The sequence below is a fragment of the Melospiza georgiana genome, chromosome 16 (assembly GCF_028018845.1).
Source record: "Melospiza georgiana isolate bMelGeo1 chromosome 16, bMelGeo1.pri, whole genome shotgun sequence".
Taxonomy (NCBI): domain Eukaryota; kingdom Metazoa; phylum Chordata; class Aves; order Passeriformes; family Passerellidae; genus Melospiza; species Melospiza georgiana.
Window position 1 is genome coordinate 16447906 of NC_080445.1, and position 14871 is coordinate 16462776.

The following is a 14871-nucleotide window of genomic DNA, read 5'->3' on the forward strand; positions in this document are numbered from 1 at the left end:
AGAAACCTCTGCCGTGGTGCAAAGGGCATAGGAAAATGCAAATTTCTTAAGTTTCTTGCATACAGAAAAATACTAGAGAAGACCAAGAGATACTAAAAGCCCAGATAAAGGAACTCCTCTGTCTCCAAGCTAATCAAGGCCGACAGATTACTCAGATAAGCACCAAGAAACCAAAAGCGCATGCGCAAAGGAGAAAAGTTCCGAAGTTCAGTCCTGAGGAAGACCACAATCTTCAGCCTCAGAGACAACCAGAGACCCCCGTGCGACCACCACAGCAAACAAGGCGTGCCCAGAAGGGCGTGGATCTGATTGCCATGGGAGGCGAGAACAGGCGGGGCCAGGGGTTGAATATGCATGGCAAAGTTGTGCAATGTATTGCATATGGAACACCTTTGTGAATAAAGATGTGGGACAGCCCGAGGCTCGGGGCACAAGTTCTCACGACAGCTGTCTCGCTTGTGCCAGGCGCTGACATACATACCCACTTCATAACTACATCTGCTTGTGGAGTTTATTCCGCGTATCGCTTCACTGCAGCCGCCCATCACTGATACAGTTCACTGACAGGCTCAGCCATTGGCTACAGCCTGAAGCCTGGTTAGCTATATGGGGTTTTTGCATGGTTTTTTTGGGACTTCAGTCTGAGACTGCATCTTTTTTGGTGAGTTTAGGGGACTCAGTTCCCTGCTGAGCGGGCACCATATATTTGAGTTCTCTCAGCAACCGTGATGACCAGAAAACTGAGCAAACTGCCTGCGCGGCAGCGCCCTTCCCGATCCATGTCCTGTTCGCTTGCCCGGGTCGCCCGCGCTCACTGGAGCGGCTTCGATCTCCCGCACTGAAACCCTCCCCCTGCGCCTGAGGGGCTGCCGGCTGCGGGCAGGGCTCAGGGCGTGCCGCTCGGCTATCCTCGAACTCGGAAACGCTGTGTAGGGCAGCAGGTTACGAAGTCCTCCTTGAGATTATTCCATACTATGATCTTCCTTCTGTTTTCTGCGTTGCACCGCCATTTCGAGGTGAAACCCACAAAAAGTCTCGCCGGGAAGGCTGAAGCACGAAGCAAACCCCTCTCCGCTACTGCAGCCCACACCCCCTAGCCCCACCCCGTTGCATTAAATACACTCCCGCTGCTCGCCCCGCCCTTCCTCCAGCCAATGGCTGTGCAGTTTCCTCTGACGGACGGGCAGAGCAACCAATGGAAGGCATCAAGGATAAGCGCCGACGCGGGTCCCTTTAAGCTTCCCTCCCTCTGCGAGGCTGGCCGAACAGGCAGGATCTCGAGCGACTTAACTGCCTTCGATAGGCTGCTCGTCATGATGGGCAGCTAAATCGGCCAATAGTCGGGCAAGGCGGGGAGGCCGGCCTCCCCGCGGCGCTGTTGGAGCGGGGCTGCGGAGCGAAGCTGCTGAGTGCCACCATGTTCCAGGGCGCTGAGGCCGAGCCGGCCAAGCCGAGCTCCAGGTGGGGCGGTGGAGGACGCTCAGCAGGGCGGGCCGGGGGGAAGAGTCGTACGGCGTCGCGGAGCCCTTGGCGGGGCTTTGTTCGAGCGCGGGAGGTGCAGACTCCAGGGGCAGAGGGGGTTGGGTCGGGGATGTAGTGTACTGACCGAGGAGATCGGGCTCCCCCGAGGGACCTCTTGGCCGCGGCGGGAGGAAGCGGAGCCCCCTTCCTGCCGTACCGCCGGATAGAAGCTAGTGCGCGGCTGGCGCCTTCGCGGTCCCTCGGTTTGCTTGTCCCGCGCCCCGGGGGCTGGGCGGGGAGCGGCCGCACTGCGCTCCCGTTGGTGCTGCCCCGGGCGCGCCAGGAGAGCCCCAGGGCCGGGCGGGGCACCCACGGTTGCCGCTCCCGGCCCGACCCCAGAGCTGCTGCAGGGACTCTGGCGCGGAGAGAAGGGCCCAGCGCTGGGGAGCGCCTTCTCCCGCCGTGTTTCTACTCACGGGGAGCGAGGGGCCCCAGCTACTCTCTGTGCACGAACGCCTACAGATGTCGGCTTGTTTTTCGCCCTACGAAGTTGAAACATATTGCTTTGTTTGGAGGAGGGCAGTTACCCTGAATACTGCAGTGCGTGAGTGCAGTGATTAATCCATGTGCGAGGCTGTCGCGTGGGGAAGGAGGAAGGGTTTCGAAATTGTCCAAGAACGCTGTAAGTTTTCTAGTATTCCAGTAGGTCCAAGCTGTAACATGGTTTTAGAAGACTTTTGAGGATGCTCTGTCCTTGGTGTAGTCTCTGAGGTCTGTTTTCATAATAATTTTGAAACTACGTTTAACGCATAAATTGGGTTTCCAGGCAGACCATTGCAACGTGTTAGTTAGCAGCGAGCAGAGGTGGCCTTACAGCTTCCTCCTGTTGCCGTGTCGGGGTGTGTTTGTGGTGCCTGAGAGCAGGCTGGAGCCTGTACCAGAGACTGGCAGCACCGCAGGAACTTCCTTAGCGGGTTTGCAGCGTGGTCTCTGAGGCATTTACTATATCGACTCATGGCCTGTGCCATCAAGGGTAAAGGTACCTGGTTTGAAGACACGGCTTACTCATTCCCTGAACAAAAACTTTGTTTAGCGAGAATCCAAATCCTTTTGCAGTTCTTGGTACGTAGAAGTTGCTCTTTTTAAATCTGAGCCTTATTCAAAATCCCAGCAGCAACCACCAGCAGCTGTGAAAGTGGGGAAAAAACGTCTTCCTAGTGTGAAAATCATGCCTAGAAAATTCTAAACACGTGTTTGCGTTTTGAGAACTTCATAGTACAGGGGTATTACTGTTAGAAATAAATTAGGCTAAGAAGATTTTAAGTGAAAGCTTTCACTTAATTGTCCAGTGAAATGTGTTTCTAGTGATCCTTTAAATATGTACAGTGATAGAGCAAGCAACTAGTTTGCTGAATCGAATTAACTGCCTAGTTTTATTTTTTCAAACTTCAACAATGACACTCTGTATTTTTAAGCAAGTTTTGCTTTTTCAAAGTAAAACATGGTACTACATGTCTAAGAGCTTCTAAAAGCAAAACAGGGCAGAGTTGTCTCATTCTGCTGTTGTGCTATAAAGACGCAGTGTATTAATGCACTCGATTTGTCCCGTGTATGAGCAGTTTCACAACCACTGCAAAGAGCTGACAATGGTAAATTCAACCATCTTGGAAATGTAATGCTCATGTTCCTCTGCTCCTGTCGGGGCCACTGCAGCGCTCTTGGGGCTTTCAGCTCAAGATCATGGTTGCATAAAACAGCTTGCTGTTTGTATGTGAGGGAGCTGGTTAACGAGCCGTGGATCTCCATTGATCCCACAGCAGAACCACCCCAGGACCTCTGGTCTTGTTTTAGGGCCTGCAGTTCCTGCTTTCTGCCAGTCTCTTATATATAATGCAGCACTTATCTGCTGTATTAGAACAGTCTAAAGACTGGTAAAACTTCAGTGGTTAACTTTCAGGCAGGATTAAAAACAATTATGTAGCGGGTGTCTTGAAGTAATGAATAAACCTTCTATAGGTTGGCTGAAAGGCTTAATGAGGAAAGGGCAATCAAATTCAAGTGTTTTAAAATGTAGGGGATATAAAAAATAAAATACCAGAAAAACTAATTAAAATTCTTCAAATCTGCCAGAAGAGAACAAAGCAACTAGTGGGACAAATATTGCAGAATAGGGCTCTTGATTTAGCTGTTTTAGAGGAGTTCACAAACTTCTGGTCTGCTGGAGGGGAGGGAGAGAGAGGCAGATTTAGATTTTGTAGAAGACAAAGGGTTGTTTTTTCATGATTTGAAAGAATAAAGCAGTACCTTTCCAAAGGAATAAAGACCCAACATACCTGGCTACAAGAAACAAAAATGTCTCTGTATAAACTGGCATAATACTGATGTAAACTAAAATGACTATAAAGTATAATCTAAAGTTTTTAAACATATTTTAACTGAAGTTTTTTAACATATAATTTAACATATGTTACTGTACATATGTTAAATTATATGTTAAATTTCTGTGTACTCTGTTGGAGCTGGTCATCTTGGCTAACTGAGTTTAGCATGCTGTTTTCCTTTGGTAGGATTTACAGGTGAAGTCTGATTTTCTTACTTGGTGTAGGGGACCTGCATGTCTCACTGCTCTAGAACTGAGTACGTAGTACAGGGAGGCCAGCAGTGCTCTAGAGGCTGCACAGAAAGAAAATTGTAGTCTCCCACATATTTGGTTGGAGGAAGCAAGTGCAAAGCCCTCTCCTCTTGTTAGCATCAGCCGACAGACTTTGTTGCTGTACTTCAAGGTTATTTTTGGTAATTCCTGTAAATTACTTAGTTATCTGACTTTGTATTAGTTCAAATTTTATTAACCTGGTGACACTGAAAGTTTATGTAATGCTTGGAAGGAAGGTTCCCAGCATTACGAAGTTCTTGAAATTGAGATGGTAAATCCACTTTGTGTATGTAGAGTCAGGACATCATTTTGTGTGGTGCTGGCAGAAAAGGTGCTTGTGCTGATTTCTACCTTGTAAGTACCACCAGTGATGCCTCTGGTCAATTATTCAACAGTAGGGTTTTCATAGTGTGGCTACTAAGCTGAAAATGAAAGGACAGTGTAAGATTAATTGGTGGATTTATTTTGATGAAGTTTCTTTACTGAGTTATCAAGACTTTTAATCTTAAAATGGATTTTCTCTAGAATTTCTTTCTGCAATAGCTCTTAAAACCCATTATAAGGATGAGAAGTAATTTGATTCTTATGACTGGCTATTTTTCTTTTAAAGAATCTGAATGTAGTTATTTTATTATTCCCTCCTATGCTTGTAGGCATGTGTTAAGCAAACAGTGTGGTAAATTGAATTAATCTGGGCTTTAATAAATAATAAACAGCTTTTTACTTCCTTTCAGTCTCTTTGCTGGTATACTTATTGTAGTTGGAATGCAAGAAGGACGAAATGCAGTTTAAAAATAGCTGGAAAGAATAGGTAAAGTAAAAAATAATTTAAATTATGTGAGAGGAGTCCACTTTAACAGAGACTCCTTCCCAAACTACTTATTTGTAGAGTTCCCTTTTCTTTGTCTCCCTGCTTTAAGTACTTAAACTGTCTCATGGTGAAGCATTGTGAATGTTTGAAATACATAATTTACCTATACAATGTCTGCTTTAATTGTGGGTTTAAGTCTTCTAAAATACGTGGAGAGCACAGAGGCTAGTTGGATCTGTAGTCTATTGGACACTAAATTGTAAATAAATAAGCTTTGTATGATCTAACCTGTGCTTTGGACAAGGAGTTGTCCTGTCTGCTGCAGTTCTAGTTACTCCTTAAGCTAAAAGTGTGTATTAAGTCCACAATTGTACTAAGAATTAAAATATTGAAATTGGCCAGCAAAGGCAGCCCCTCCGAGGCTAGTGCTGTGTATATAAACTGTTTCCAGACTAAAAGAAGAACTTTTTTCTCCCCCCTAAAAGGCCTAAAACTGCATTCTGCATCTTGAGATCTGAAATGCACACTAAGCTCATTTTCTGACAGAGCAGCCAAATATCTCTACTTTTGTGAAATTAAATCTTAAACTGCAGTAGATCTTGGCACCAAGAGGTTCCTCATTTTATACTTGATGTAGCTCACCTGTGATGACATTTTGCTGTCACAGGGCTAGGGAGAGGAGGGGTTGTAATAATTTACTTATATCTGAATTGTTCAAGTAGAATGGGATCAAGATCTTGCAATTTATAACTGTTCTCTTGGTTTAAAAGCAAAGGTTACTTTAGGTTCTAGATCAAGGGTTAAGATTAGAAGTAGTGTAATTGAGCTGCTACCTTTGTTCAGCTGCTAACACTGTGGGTAATTGGTAGATGTAACTGTAAAAATTATTTTTAATACAGAATCCCAGAATCCTTAAGGTTGGATAAGGCCTCTGAGATCATGGAGTTCAACCTTTGATTACTTGTCAGCTAGACCAGAGCATTAAGTGCCACATTGAGTCATTTTGTGAGCACCTCCAGGGATGGTGACTCTACCACTGCCCAGGGCAGCCCATTCCAATGTTCAACATCTCTTCCTGTGAAGAAATTCCTCCTGATGTCCGGTGTGCCCTCTCCTGGCACAGCTTGGGGCTGTTCCTCACATCCCTGGCGTCAGTGCCCAAATCCCCCTGGCTGCAGTCTCCCGTCAGGGCGTTGTGCGCAGCCAGTACGTTCTCCTGAGTTGCTCCTCATCCAGAGCTGTCCCCAGCTCCATTCTCTTTTATGGATATGCTCCAGCCACTTAAAGTCTTTATTGTCACGATGGCCCCAAAACTGCCCCCACGGTTTGAGGTGCCTCACCAGTGCCCAGCAGAGGTTGCTGTCCTGGTCCTGGCACAGGCCAGGATGTCATTGGCCTTCTTGCCCACCTGGGCACACTCAGCTCATGTTCAGCCATTGTCCACCAGCACTCCTAGGCCTTTTTTTTTTTGTGCTGAACTTCTTTCAGCCATATTTAGGTATTAATCTCTTTCCTGTGCTTTTTCTGTTAATTTTCCAATTATTTTTCCAATTGATTTCCACTGATTCTACTCCCAATAGTAATTTGGTTCCTTTTTGGGGAGGGACCTGTAGTGTGTTGAACAAGACTTAGGCATTAACTATGGAATTACTACTGAAGCACCAGCAAATGTTGAACAAAACTTAGGCATTAACTATGGAATTACTACTGAAGGATAACCAAATGACTTTTGGTAAGTTTTCAAGAAGTCAGATGATTTCTCCTGTAAGCTCCAATTTTTCTGCAGATCCATTTGATATCCTCTGGTGCAAAGCTTTAGTTTTAATGGATTTGCAGCTTGACTGCTAAATAATTGACTTTTTGGTATTCTGTCTCTCCATTCTAAACTACAGCAGCTATTATGATAACTGATGGTTGAGACTAGCAAATTTTTTAGTAGTTGTGAAATGTCTGCCTTTATTTAAAAGTCAGTGGGTATGAATTGTATCACAGATTCAAAGTTGGTATATGCAGTTTAGCACAAAGTCTGATTCTCTAATGGTTATTTTTAAAATCCTAGCCATCATAATCTCTGTTACTTCTGGAACACCACAGATAGTGTAGCCATTTGTGTAGGTGGCACTGTTAGGATCATTCCACCTAATCATAGATACCTTAATGATCAAGTTGATTGACCAGGAGGTTGGCATTATTTGTGCTGAACTTAAGAATATTAAAACAGCTCTTGAAATGTAGATACTTCATGGATATAGTAGAATTACCTAAAATAAATTAAAATTAGGATAGTTACATACAAGGAGAGAATGGGAAGGGAGTATCAAATATTTTGAATGCTATAAATTTTAAATGAACTTTCATATCTTGTTTCTTATTCTGTCATATAGGGTATTGAAACCCCCAGGGGGAGATTCTAGTAATCTCTTTGGGAGTACAGAAGAAGTGTCTTCTTCAAGCAGGCCACACCGGATGGCATCCGATATCTTTGGAGCATCAGAAAAACCTCAGAACATTCCAAAAAGAACAAACCCTCCAGGTAAAAGCTGCCCCCTCCTTCTCTGTGACTGGCCTCTGAATTGCAGCATAGAATGGTTTTGTGCTCCTAAACTGGAGCACTGGGATCTGTCTTTTTATGTTGCATTCTTACATACCGAGTAGGTTTGAACAACAAATCTCTTCAAACTTCTGGATATATTAATATTTCAGTGATTTGCATTCACAGACTTTTTAGCACGTTATTCAAGTCTTAATTCTTTCCAAATTGAGATTCTAAGAAATGATGAAAGGAAACCGTTTCGTACTGTAGAGTTGTCAGCAGTTACTCAGTTTGAGACCTGCCAGTGAATTGTAACAAAGGATTTCAACTAGGCAAATAGGACTAAGTCCCTAGGCAGCAGGGTTGTACAAGTCCTTCAATTTTTATATATTTTTTTTAATATAATGTGATAAAAATAATCTAGAAAAAAAGTCTTAACAACTGCCTTGCAGGAGGAAAAGAAAGTGGCATTTTTGAGGACTCTAGTTCTGCTCAGCCTCGTCCACGCTTGAATCCACCTGGTGGGAAGACAAGCGACATCTTTGGGTCTCCTGTCTCTCCTAGCATTGTGCGAGCACACCCAAACAAACCCAAGGTATTTGTACTTCTGTTGCTGTCAGATCAAGCAGCAAGCTGCTCCAGGGTCCTGTCGTGCTCTGTCATATGCCTGTGCTCTCCCTAAGAACAGAACTGAATGTGCATGGAGTGACTTTGAGTTAGACAGTTATTCCCAAAGTCTTTTTGATAACTTGTTATTTTGGGTGTATCAGATCTCTGCAGTTTGTTGTGAAAGTATTAATTAGACTATGGATGTGCATTCAAAAAAAAAAAAAAAGAAAAGGAAAAAGCCTTTTATCTTTCTTGTAAGTGAGGTACAACTAGAGCTCTTGACAGAGCCAGGAGGCATTTAAACTGGATAGGGAGAAAATATTTCTCCTTATTCTGCATTTTAGCAGATGTGATCTTGATGCAGACTTGGGAAGTTGGTGAGCTACAGTCATAAACCTTTGTGAGGCCTGGCTATGCACTTCAGCTCTCTTAAATACATGTATCTACAGTCACCTTAAAAGCACTTCAGCAGAGTAGGCTTGCAGTGATCAACAGTAAAAAACTGAACTTCAAGATCAGTGGTGTTAGGCCCAGCAGATACTTGATTTGTACAAGATAGATAAAAGTGTCTCTTATTATAGTGTTAGAGTTGTTATACATAGATTATACAGTTGAGTTTTGATCTTAAAGCTTGGATGTGTAATAGTTACTTGTAGTTATGACCACATCTGTGTTTGGAAAAAGCAGGATATGTTACCAGTTACTGTATTTAAGTGCCCTATATGCAGATTTACAACCTGCTGCCCCTACTCTAAGTACTAATAAGTGAGTAGCTATCGGGGTGATAATGTTTCTGGCACATCAAATAACATGGAAATTTAACATTCTATGAAACTGCTGTGGTTTAGGAATGGTATTCCCCAGTTTAGTGCTCCCACTGAAAACACTCTGAAACGTGCACCACTCATGCTCCCCTCCCCCTTCCCCCGCCCCCCTGGGGGGAAATTGGAGGTAGAAGGTGAAATCATGGGTTGCTATATGAACAATTTACTGGAAAGAGCAATGAGGTAAGAAAAGAACAGTAACAGCAACAAAATTACTAATGGAGCGTACAGGAAGGATGAACAGTTCACACGCGGGGCCTTGCCGCGTGGAACACAGCTCTACCCCAGCTGCTCAGCCACCAGTGCCCACCCCACACCCTGCACATGATGTGGTCTAGAATAAGCTTCAGGTCCCTGCCATGCCCTCACTGGCTACTGCAAAAATTAACCCTGTACTGACTGGAACCAGGACAGAAATTGTCGTTGTGCTGAAAACGCAATGTGTCTAGTTTTTCCTGAAGCTTAGGAAAAGAGGATCAGTCCAATTTACCTTTCTTGTCTTTGTTTTTTTCCCCTTAAATTTAAGGTGTTGGTAGAGTGCTTTCTTTTTTTTGCATGTTCTGAGTAATATCTGGGGCCATATGAAAAGATGAGGAGGAAAAATAAGATTGGGATCTAGGTTTTGACAGGAGTACTGCTGTTGGTGTAGGAGAGGGCTTTGCTTTGCTTCTCTGTACCCCTTTATTGGGATGGTTGCACTTTCTTTTTAGCTACTTTTTTAGAAATGTAACTTTAATTCCCATTAATTCCTGACTAAATGGAAGACACCATTGTGGAATTTATGTTATTAATTAGAGCATTGGAATTGTGGGAGGTAGTGAGCTGGAAAGAAGACATGGGAGTTGATTTTCATGTCTGGGAAAACACACTTTTCTGAAGTGTGGCTGTGTATTTCCAACAGTCAGTTCAGATTGTTGGGGAAATGGTCTTAAAAAGTTTTGATTATTACCTGACTGTTGGGGTACTTGGTGAAGACAGGAATTGCTGCATACAAATAGGGCTGTTTGTATTATATTTGCTGTATCAGCTTGTCCTGTGTGATAGCAGATACTTGACAAGAAGGGTAATTCCTGATCTTAAAATCAATGAATCCTTAAGGTTGGGGAAGGCCTCTAAAATTGTCTGGCAGTTCACACTCTACTGCTGTGCTTACATTTTGATGATTTAATGTAGCCTCTTCATTTATGTTTCAGTGAATTGTCTGAGATGTGCATCTTGCCATAACATAGAAGATTTGTTCCCCTGCTTTTGGGGTTCTGTAGAAGTGGAAGGGATGAAGGGCTGCACACAGCTTGCTTTTATTTGATCAGTGATCTATAAACTTAAAAATTAAGCAAAATTTCCAGAAGGATTTTGTGGCAGACTTGCTGTTTGAGAACAATAATACACTAAGATAGTTTTTGATTTCTTTGCAGGATCACATTGTCTTAAAAGAAGAGGAAATCCCAAAGAAGCTAGAAGGTCAGCAAGAGAAATTCTTTTCTTTGTTCTCCTTGGGAAGATAAGCTATGAGGAAGTTTCTTGTCCTTCTGCTTAAACATTAGCCTAGCCTCATGTTTTTAGGATAATATGACTGAAAAGTTTAATCAGAAATCTAATTGTTTGTCTCAGGGAAATGGTTCTCTTCCTCTTATTGAGGAGGGGACAGGTGTGAGTTGTGATACTCTGTGTCTCTACGTTTAGACTTTGCTTGATACCATGTGTGTGTATATACAAATATGTATGGAATCTGCATATGGCAAAACATCAGATTACCACTTCCTCTCTTGCCATCTCCTTCAAATGGCTAATTTTGGCTTTCTGTAGTTGTAAATAATAAACAGCTGGCTGACAAAATTTATTATTGCTAAACTAACTGTTAAAGAATTATGGGATCCCTGCTTTCAAGCTCAGTATGAAAAGATTATTTGGTACATTGTATCTCTTAGTTGCCTGCAACTGCCAAAATAATTCTGAAGGTGTATTGCTCAGTCTTTATATCCTTAGAAAGGATATGAAATATTAGAAAGATTGCTGAAAGAAGAGAGGAGTAATTGTGAAAAGTGAAATTCTTTTCTTACTACATGTTTCCTTCAGGAAAACTGAACAGGTAATGAGAAACCTGGGCGTGCTGTGGATGGGAGATGTGGGAAAAATGCAGCGACAGAGGATGAGGCACTTTGTGCACTACAGAATAGTGAGTGATCTGATGATCTATTATGTTTTCTTTAATGTAGCTACAGAAAATACTAAACCATACCTGGAAGACAGAGGCGAGAAAAAAGCTCTGGGCAAAGAGGAGCAACGCAAGGAGCCAGAACCCAAGATGGACAATCACGAACCCCGACTAGGACCAAGGCCACGCTCACACAACAAAGTCCTCAATCCACCAGGGGGGAAATCCAGCATTGCATTCTATTAGGGTCATCATGTCACTGTCACTAATGGAGAAACTCTTGTCTGTGGCGGTGAGGTCAGTTAATACACTATTGCTTGTGAATAGATTCTTAGGCAGATGAATGAGGGTTATGTTGGAGTACGTAGGAATCTGGAGATTTGGGAGGAAAGGCTGGGGAGGGAATGGGTGCTTTGTGGGAGATGTGAGTACTGGCCTGCCTGGGTGGGTGGCAGAGCCAGACATTAGTGTAACTTCGTGAATAATTAGTGCTACTTAGTGGTGAGTTCCTCAGACTGTTAGGTAAGAACATAACTAGCTAGCTTGTGCCTCAGGACGCTCTTGCAGAATCGGGCTTCCATACAGTCAACACATCTAACACTGTGAATGGGAAGGGGCCTGAAGGTCACATTTGAAGATTCTGGAGTACGGCAGGTAGGCTGAGCTTTCCCCTGGGCAATGGGATGCAGCTTCCAGCGTGAGCTGACTTGCAGTCGTGTGACTGTAAATGTGTTCCGCTGGAACAGGTAGTGCTGACATGGTTCAGAGTGTCTTCAGTTATTGCTTCTTTTTCTTCTTTCTTGCTTGCAGCACATGATTGCTGATATAAGGACAAAATATGTTGAAAGTTTCTTTTATACTCCTAAACAATCATATATTTGTAAAGATTGTGGTCTTCCCCTGCCTAGGTATTCAGGTCTTTTGGATGCTTTTAGTAATTTGCTGATTACTGTAACTAGTTCTTCACATGTGGCAGTCCAACTTGCTGTTTCGTGTAGGTGCTTCCAGTTGAGTGCTTGTATGTTTTCTGGTAAAAATGTGGATGCAAACAATAGCTTTATGGTACTCTTTGAACAGAGGCAACTTGGAAGTTTACCATGGAGCATATGCTGAGGTGTCAGCCAGGTCTCTCTGACCCAGCCTTTGTAGAAAGGGCTTTCACAGGTTTTCACTTGGCTCCCTGTGGAAACCAGGACAGTTCTCCTGTCTCCACCACAGTGAATTTCCTGTTGGTTTTGCCTGTGCTGAGTCTGTTAGTCAATTCTTCTGTCTTGCATCAGCCTTATCTTTGCCTTTGACTGTCTCAGATTTTTGTTGGGAAAACTATGTGAGTTCTCCCCAGCTATGTGAATTGTAGTTGATTTTGATTACCTTAGTTGGAAAATCAAAGCCAGCACAAACAGAAGGTTTGTATTACTAAAATTTGTCATAAATCATGTTTGGAAGATGTTTTGCACAGATGTTTTTGGGGGAGGATTTGTTCTCTGAATGGATTTTATTATCATATCCAGAGCTTTGATATATGAGTGTTATCTCTAGGTGCTTTCTCTTAAATATATTGAATACTGATCTTTTAAATCTGACATATCAAAACAGGCGTTGTTCAGGTACACCAAAGAACAAGTGGCCTTATTGTGTATATCCACTGCTGTTCTTGCCCACATTCCCTGAGACCTGCTGCCGTTGAGATGGGATGCTGGGCCAGGTGCTAAACCGTTCTGTGATTGTAATGCTTCCTAGGCTGCTCAGCTCCCTTGTGCCAGCAGCTGTGGGTGACTGCTTTAAGACTTAGCTGCCTTTTCAAATAGAGAAACATAGGGGCAGTGCTGGGATAGAAACAGCCATGGCAAGTAGGGATTCAAATGCCTTTGTACCTTTCAGATTGGTTTGGAGCTGCCTGTTAATTTTCCCCCAGGAAAACAAGGCAGTAGTTCAAACTGCAGCCCTGGAATGAACATATGTTACTTCCCAATATGTATTTCTTAGCCCCTCTTCCTGAGTCTGTGCTCTCCAGCCTCTGTCTGAGTCTCAGACACATTAGCCATTTCAGTTCCTTGTTCCAGTGCTTGACAGGAAGCTGTCATATAGAAAAGCAACCAGAAGCTGCTTCCTACACCAGAGCAAACTGGTGTAGGAAATATTTAGTACCTAATGTGCATTGGCTTCAGTGCCTGTCCTTTAAAGAGCAAATTTTAACTAGGCCTTAAATTAGTTAAACTATGTTAAATTTGTTGTATTTCTTTCTTTGAAATGGAAACAATGTTTTCAATTCTTCATGTAAGATTGATCTGAGCATTTCTCTGGGGCAGAAGGGGATTGGAAATCAAATGACAGAACGTGCAGTTACCAATAAACAAGTATTTTGTTACTTTATTGTGTGCTACAGATGCCTGCTTTTATAAATTGGTCAGTACTGTATTTCACCATAGATGCACTGGTGAATTTTATGGTCCGAAATGGGAAAAATTGCACGTATGTTTTCAGGCCTTCTGTACATGGGACTGTGCTCAGGAGCTGTGACATCCAGCCCAAGGCTGCCCATGAGACAGACACCTCTTATCCCTGGGGAGGGGGTAGTACAGTAGCAAGAGCTCAGTTTAATGCCTTTTTGTGGGCATCATTCCATGATGTTCTGTTCCCTGCTGGGCTTCTGTTATGTTCTTCAGCAATATTGTAAATAGAATAAATATTCAAATATTTTAAATAATTAAGGCTATTTGTAGAAAAAACATAGTAATTCCCCTTGAGTGAGGGATATTCTTTATGTGGAGAAGTCATACCCTCACTTGTGTGTTTCTAGTGAGTGCATAAAACACCCTTCATGTGCCAGACTGCCTTGGCTGACAGAGGAGGGAACTCCAGCTACTGATATTGTAATTCTGGGTGAGCTGGACACAGTGGCCTCTCAGCCGGGATGTTGTGTCTGTGGCATTCATCCCTGAACTTCCAGGCTGTGATGCTCTCACAGCCTCTGGGCCAGCCCTCATTTCTACAGTGACTTCTGTGTTTGGCCATTTACAGTTCAGAACTCTCCTCTGAAGCATGTACAGTTTGGGTGGGTATTGGTATTTTTACCAATATTGCTGAACGGGCCGTGCCTTAGCTTGTCTGGCCATTGCTGCTGAACCAAATAGCAGCAACTGTGGTCTTTCTACCCAGAGACACTTTTGGCTGGCTGGGTGTTACACCTGGGCACATGGAGACAAGTCCAGGCATGCCAGGGCTCTGGTGGCTGCGGGATGGAGCTTCCTCCCATAAGAGGGTGTGCTCTTTAGGGTTACCTCTGATGGAGAAGCTTTAGGGCGATGGTGAAGGAAAGGAGTCAGTTCTGATGGAGGGTTTCAATCCAGAGTGTTTTTTCTGGCCCACAGGCCTCTGAGTGCAGCAACAGCTCCAACAGAACTCCCGGAGTGCATGGTTGCCTGCCCTTTTACCCGGGGGGAGAGGGGGAGGGAAGGGGTAGGAAGCCACCAACCAGGTACGTGTGAGGAGGTCTTAAGGGACAAAGGACCCATGGATGGCCCAATGCCCCCCCAGGGGTACAGGGCATGCTTTGAATCTGCCAATCACTCGAGGTCCCTGTGGAATTCCAGGATCGAGGGACAGTGCTTGGCAGGGGTCAGGGTGGGGAAAGGAAGGATGATTGACACACCTGGCAGGGAATTTTCAGGGGAGGGACCCGGGTTTCTGAGGTAAACCCTGAAATGACACTGCAACAGGTGGGATCTGCGTAGCATGGGAATGTGGCAATGTCCTCTCTAGATAGCACATTAGCAATGAAGTACTGTTTTTCCTTTGAGCTGCAGCCAACAGTAGACTGCAGTA

General features: G+C 43.8%; 1 protein-coding gene across 1 annotated transcript; it reads left to right on the forward strand.

The window, feature by feature from the left end:
* The first annotated feature begins 1391 nt into the window (after positions 1-1391).
* Positions 1392-14545, forward strand: JPT2 (Jupiter microtubule associated homolog 2). Its single transcript, XM_058035487.1, has 5 exons — positions 1392-1461; positions 7310-7458; positions 7911-8053; positions 10307-10352; positions 11108-14545. Exons 1-5 carry the CDS (start codon positions 1418-1420, stop codon positions 11290-11292), a joined length of 567 nt encoding a protein of 188 aa, XP_057891470.1. The 5' UTR covers positions 1392-1417; the 3' UTR covers positions 11293-14545.
* The last annotated feature ends 326 nt before the right edge of the window (positions 14546-14871 follow it).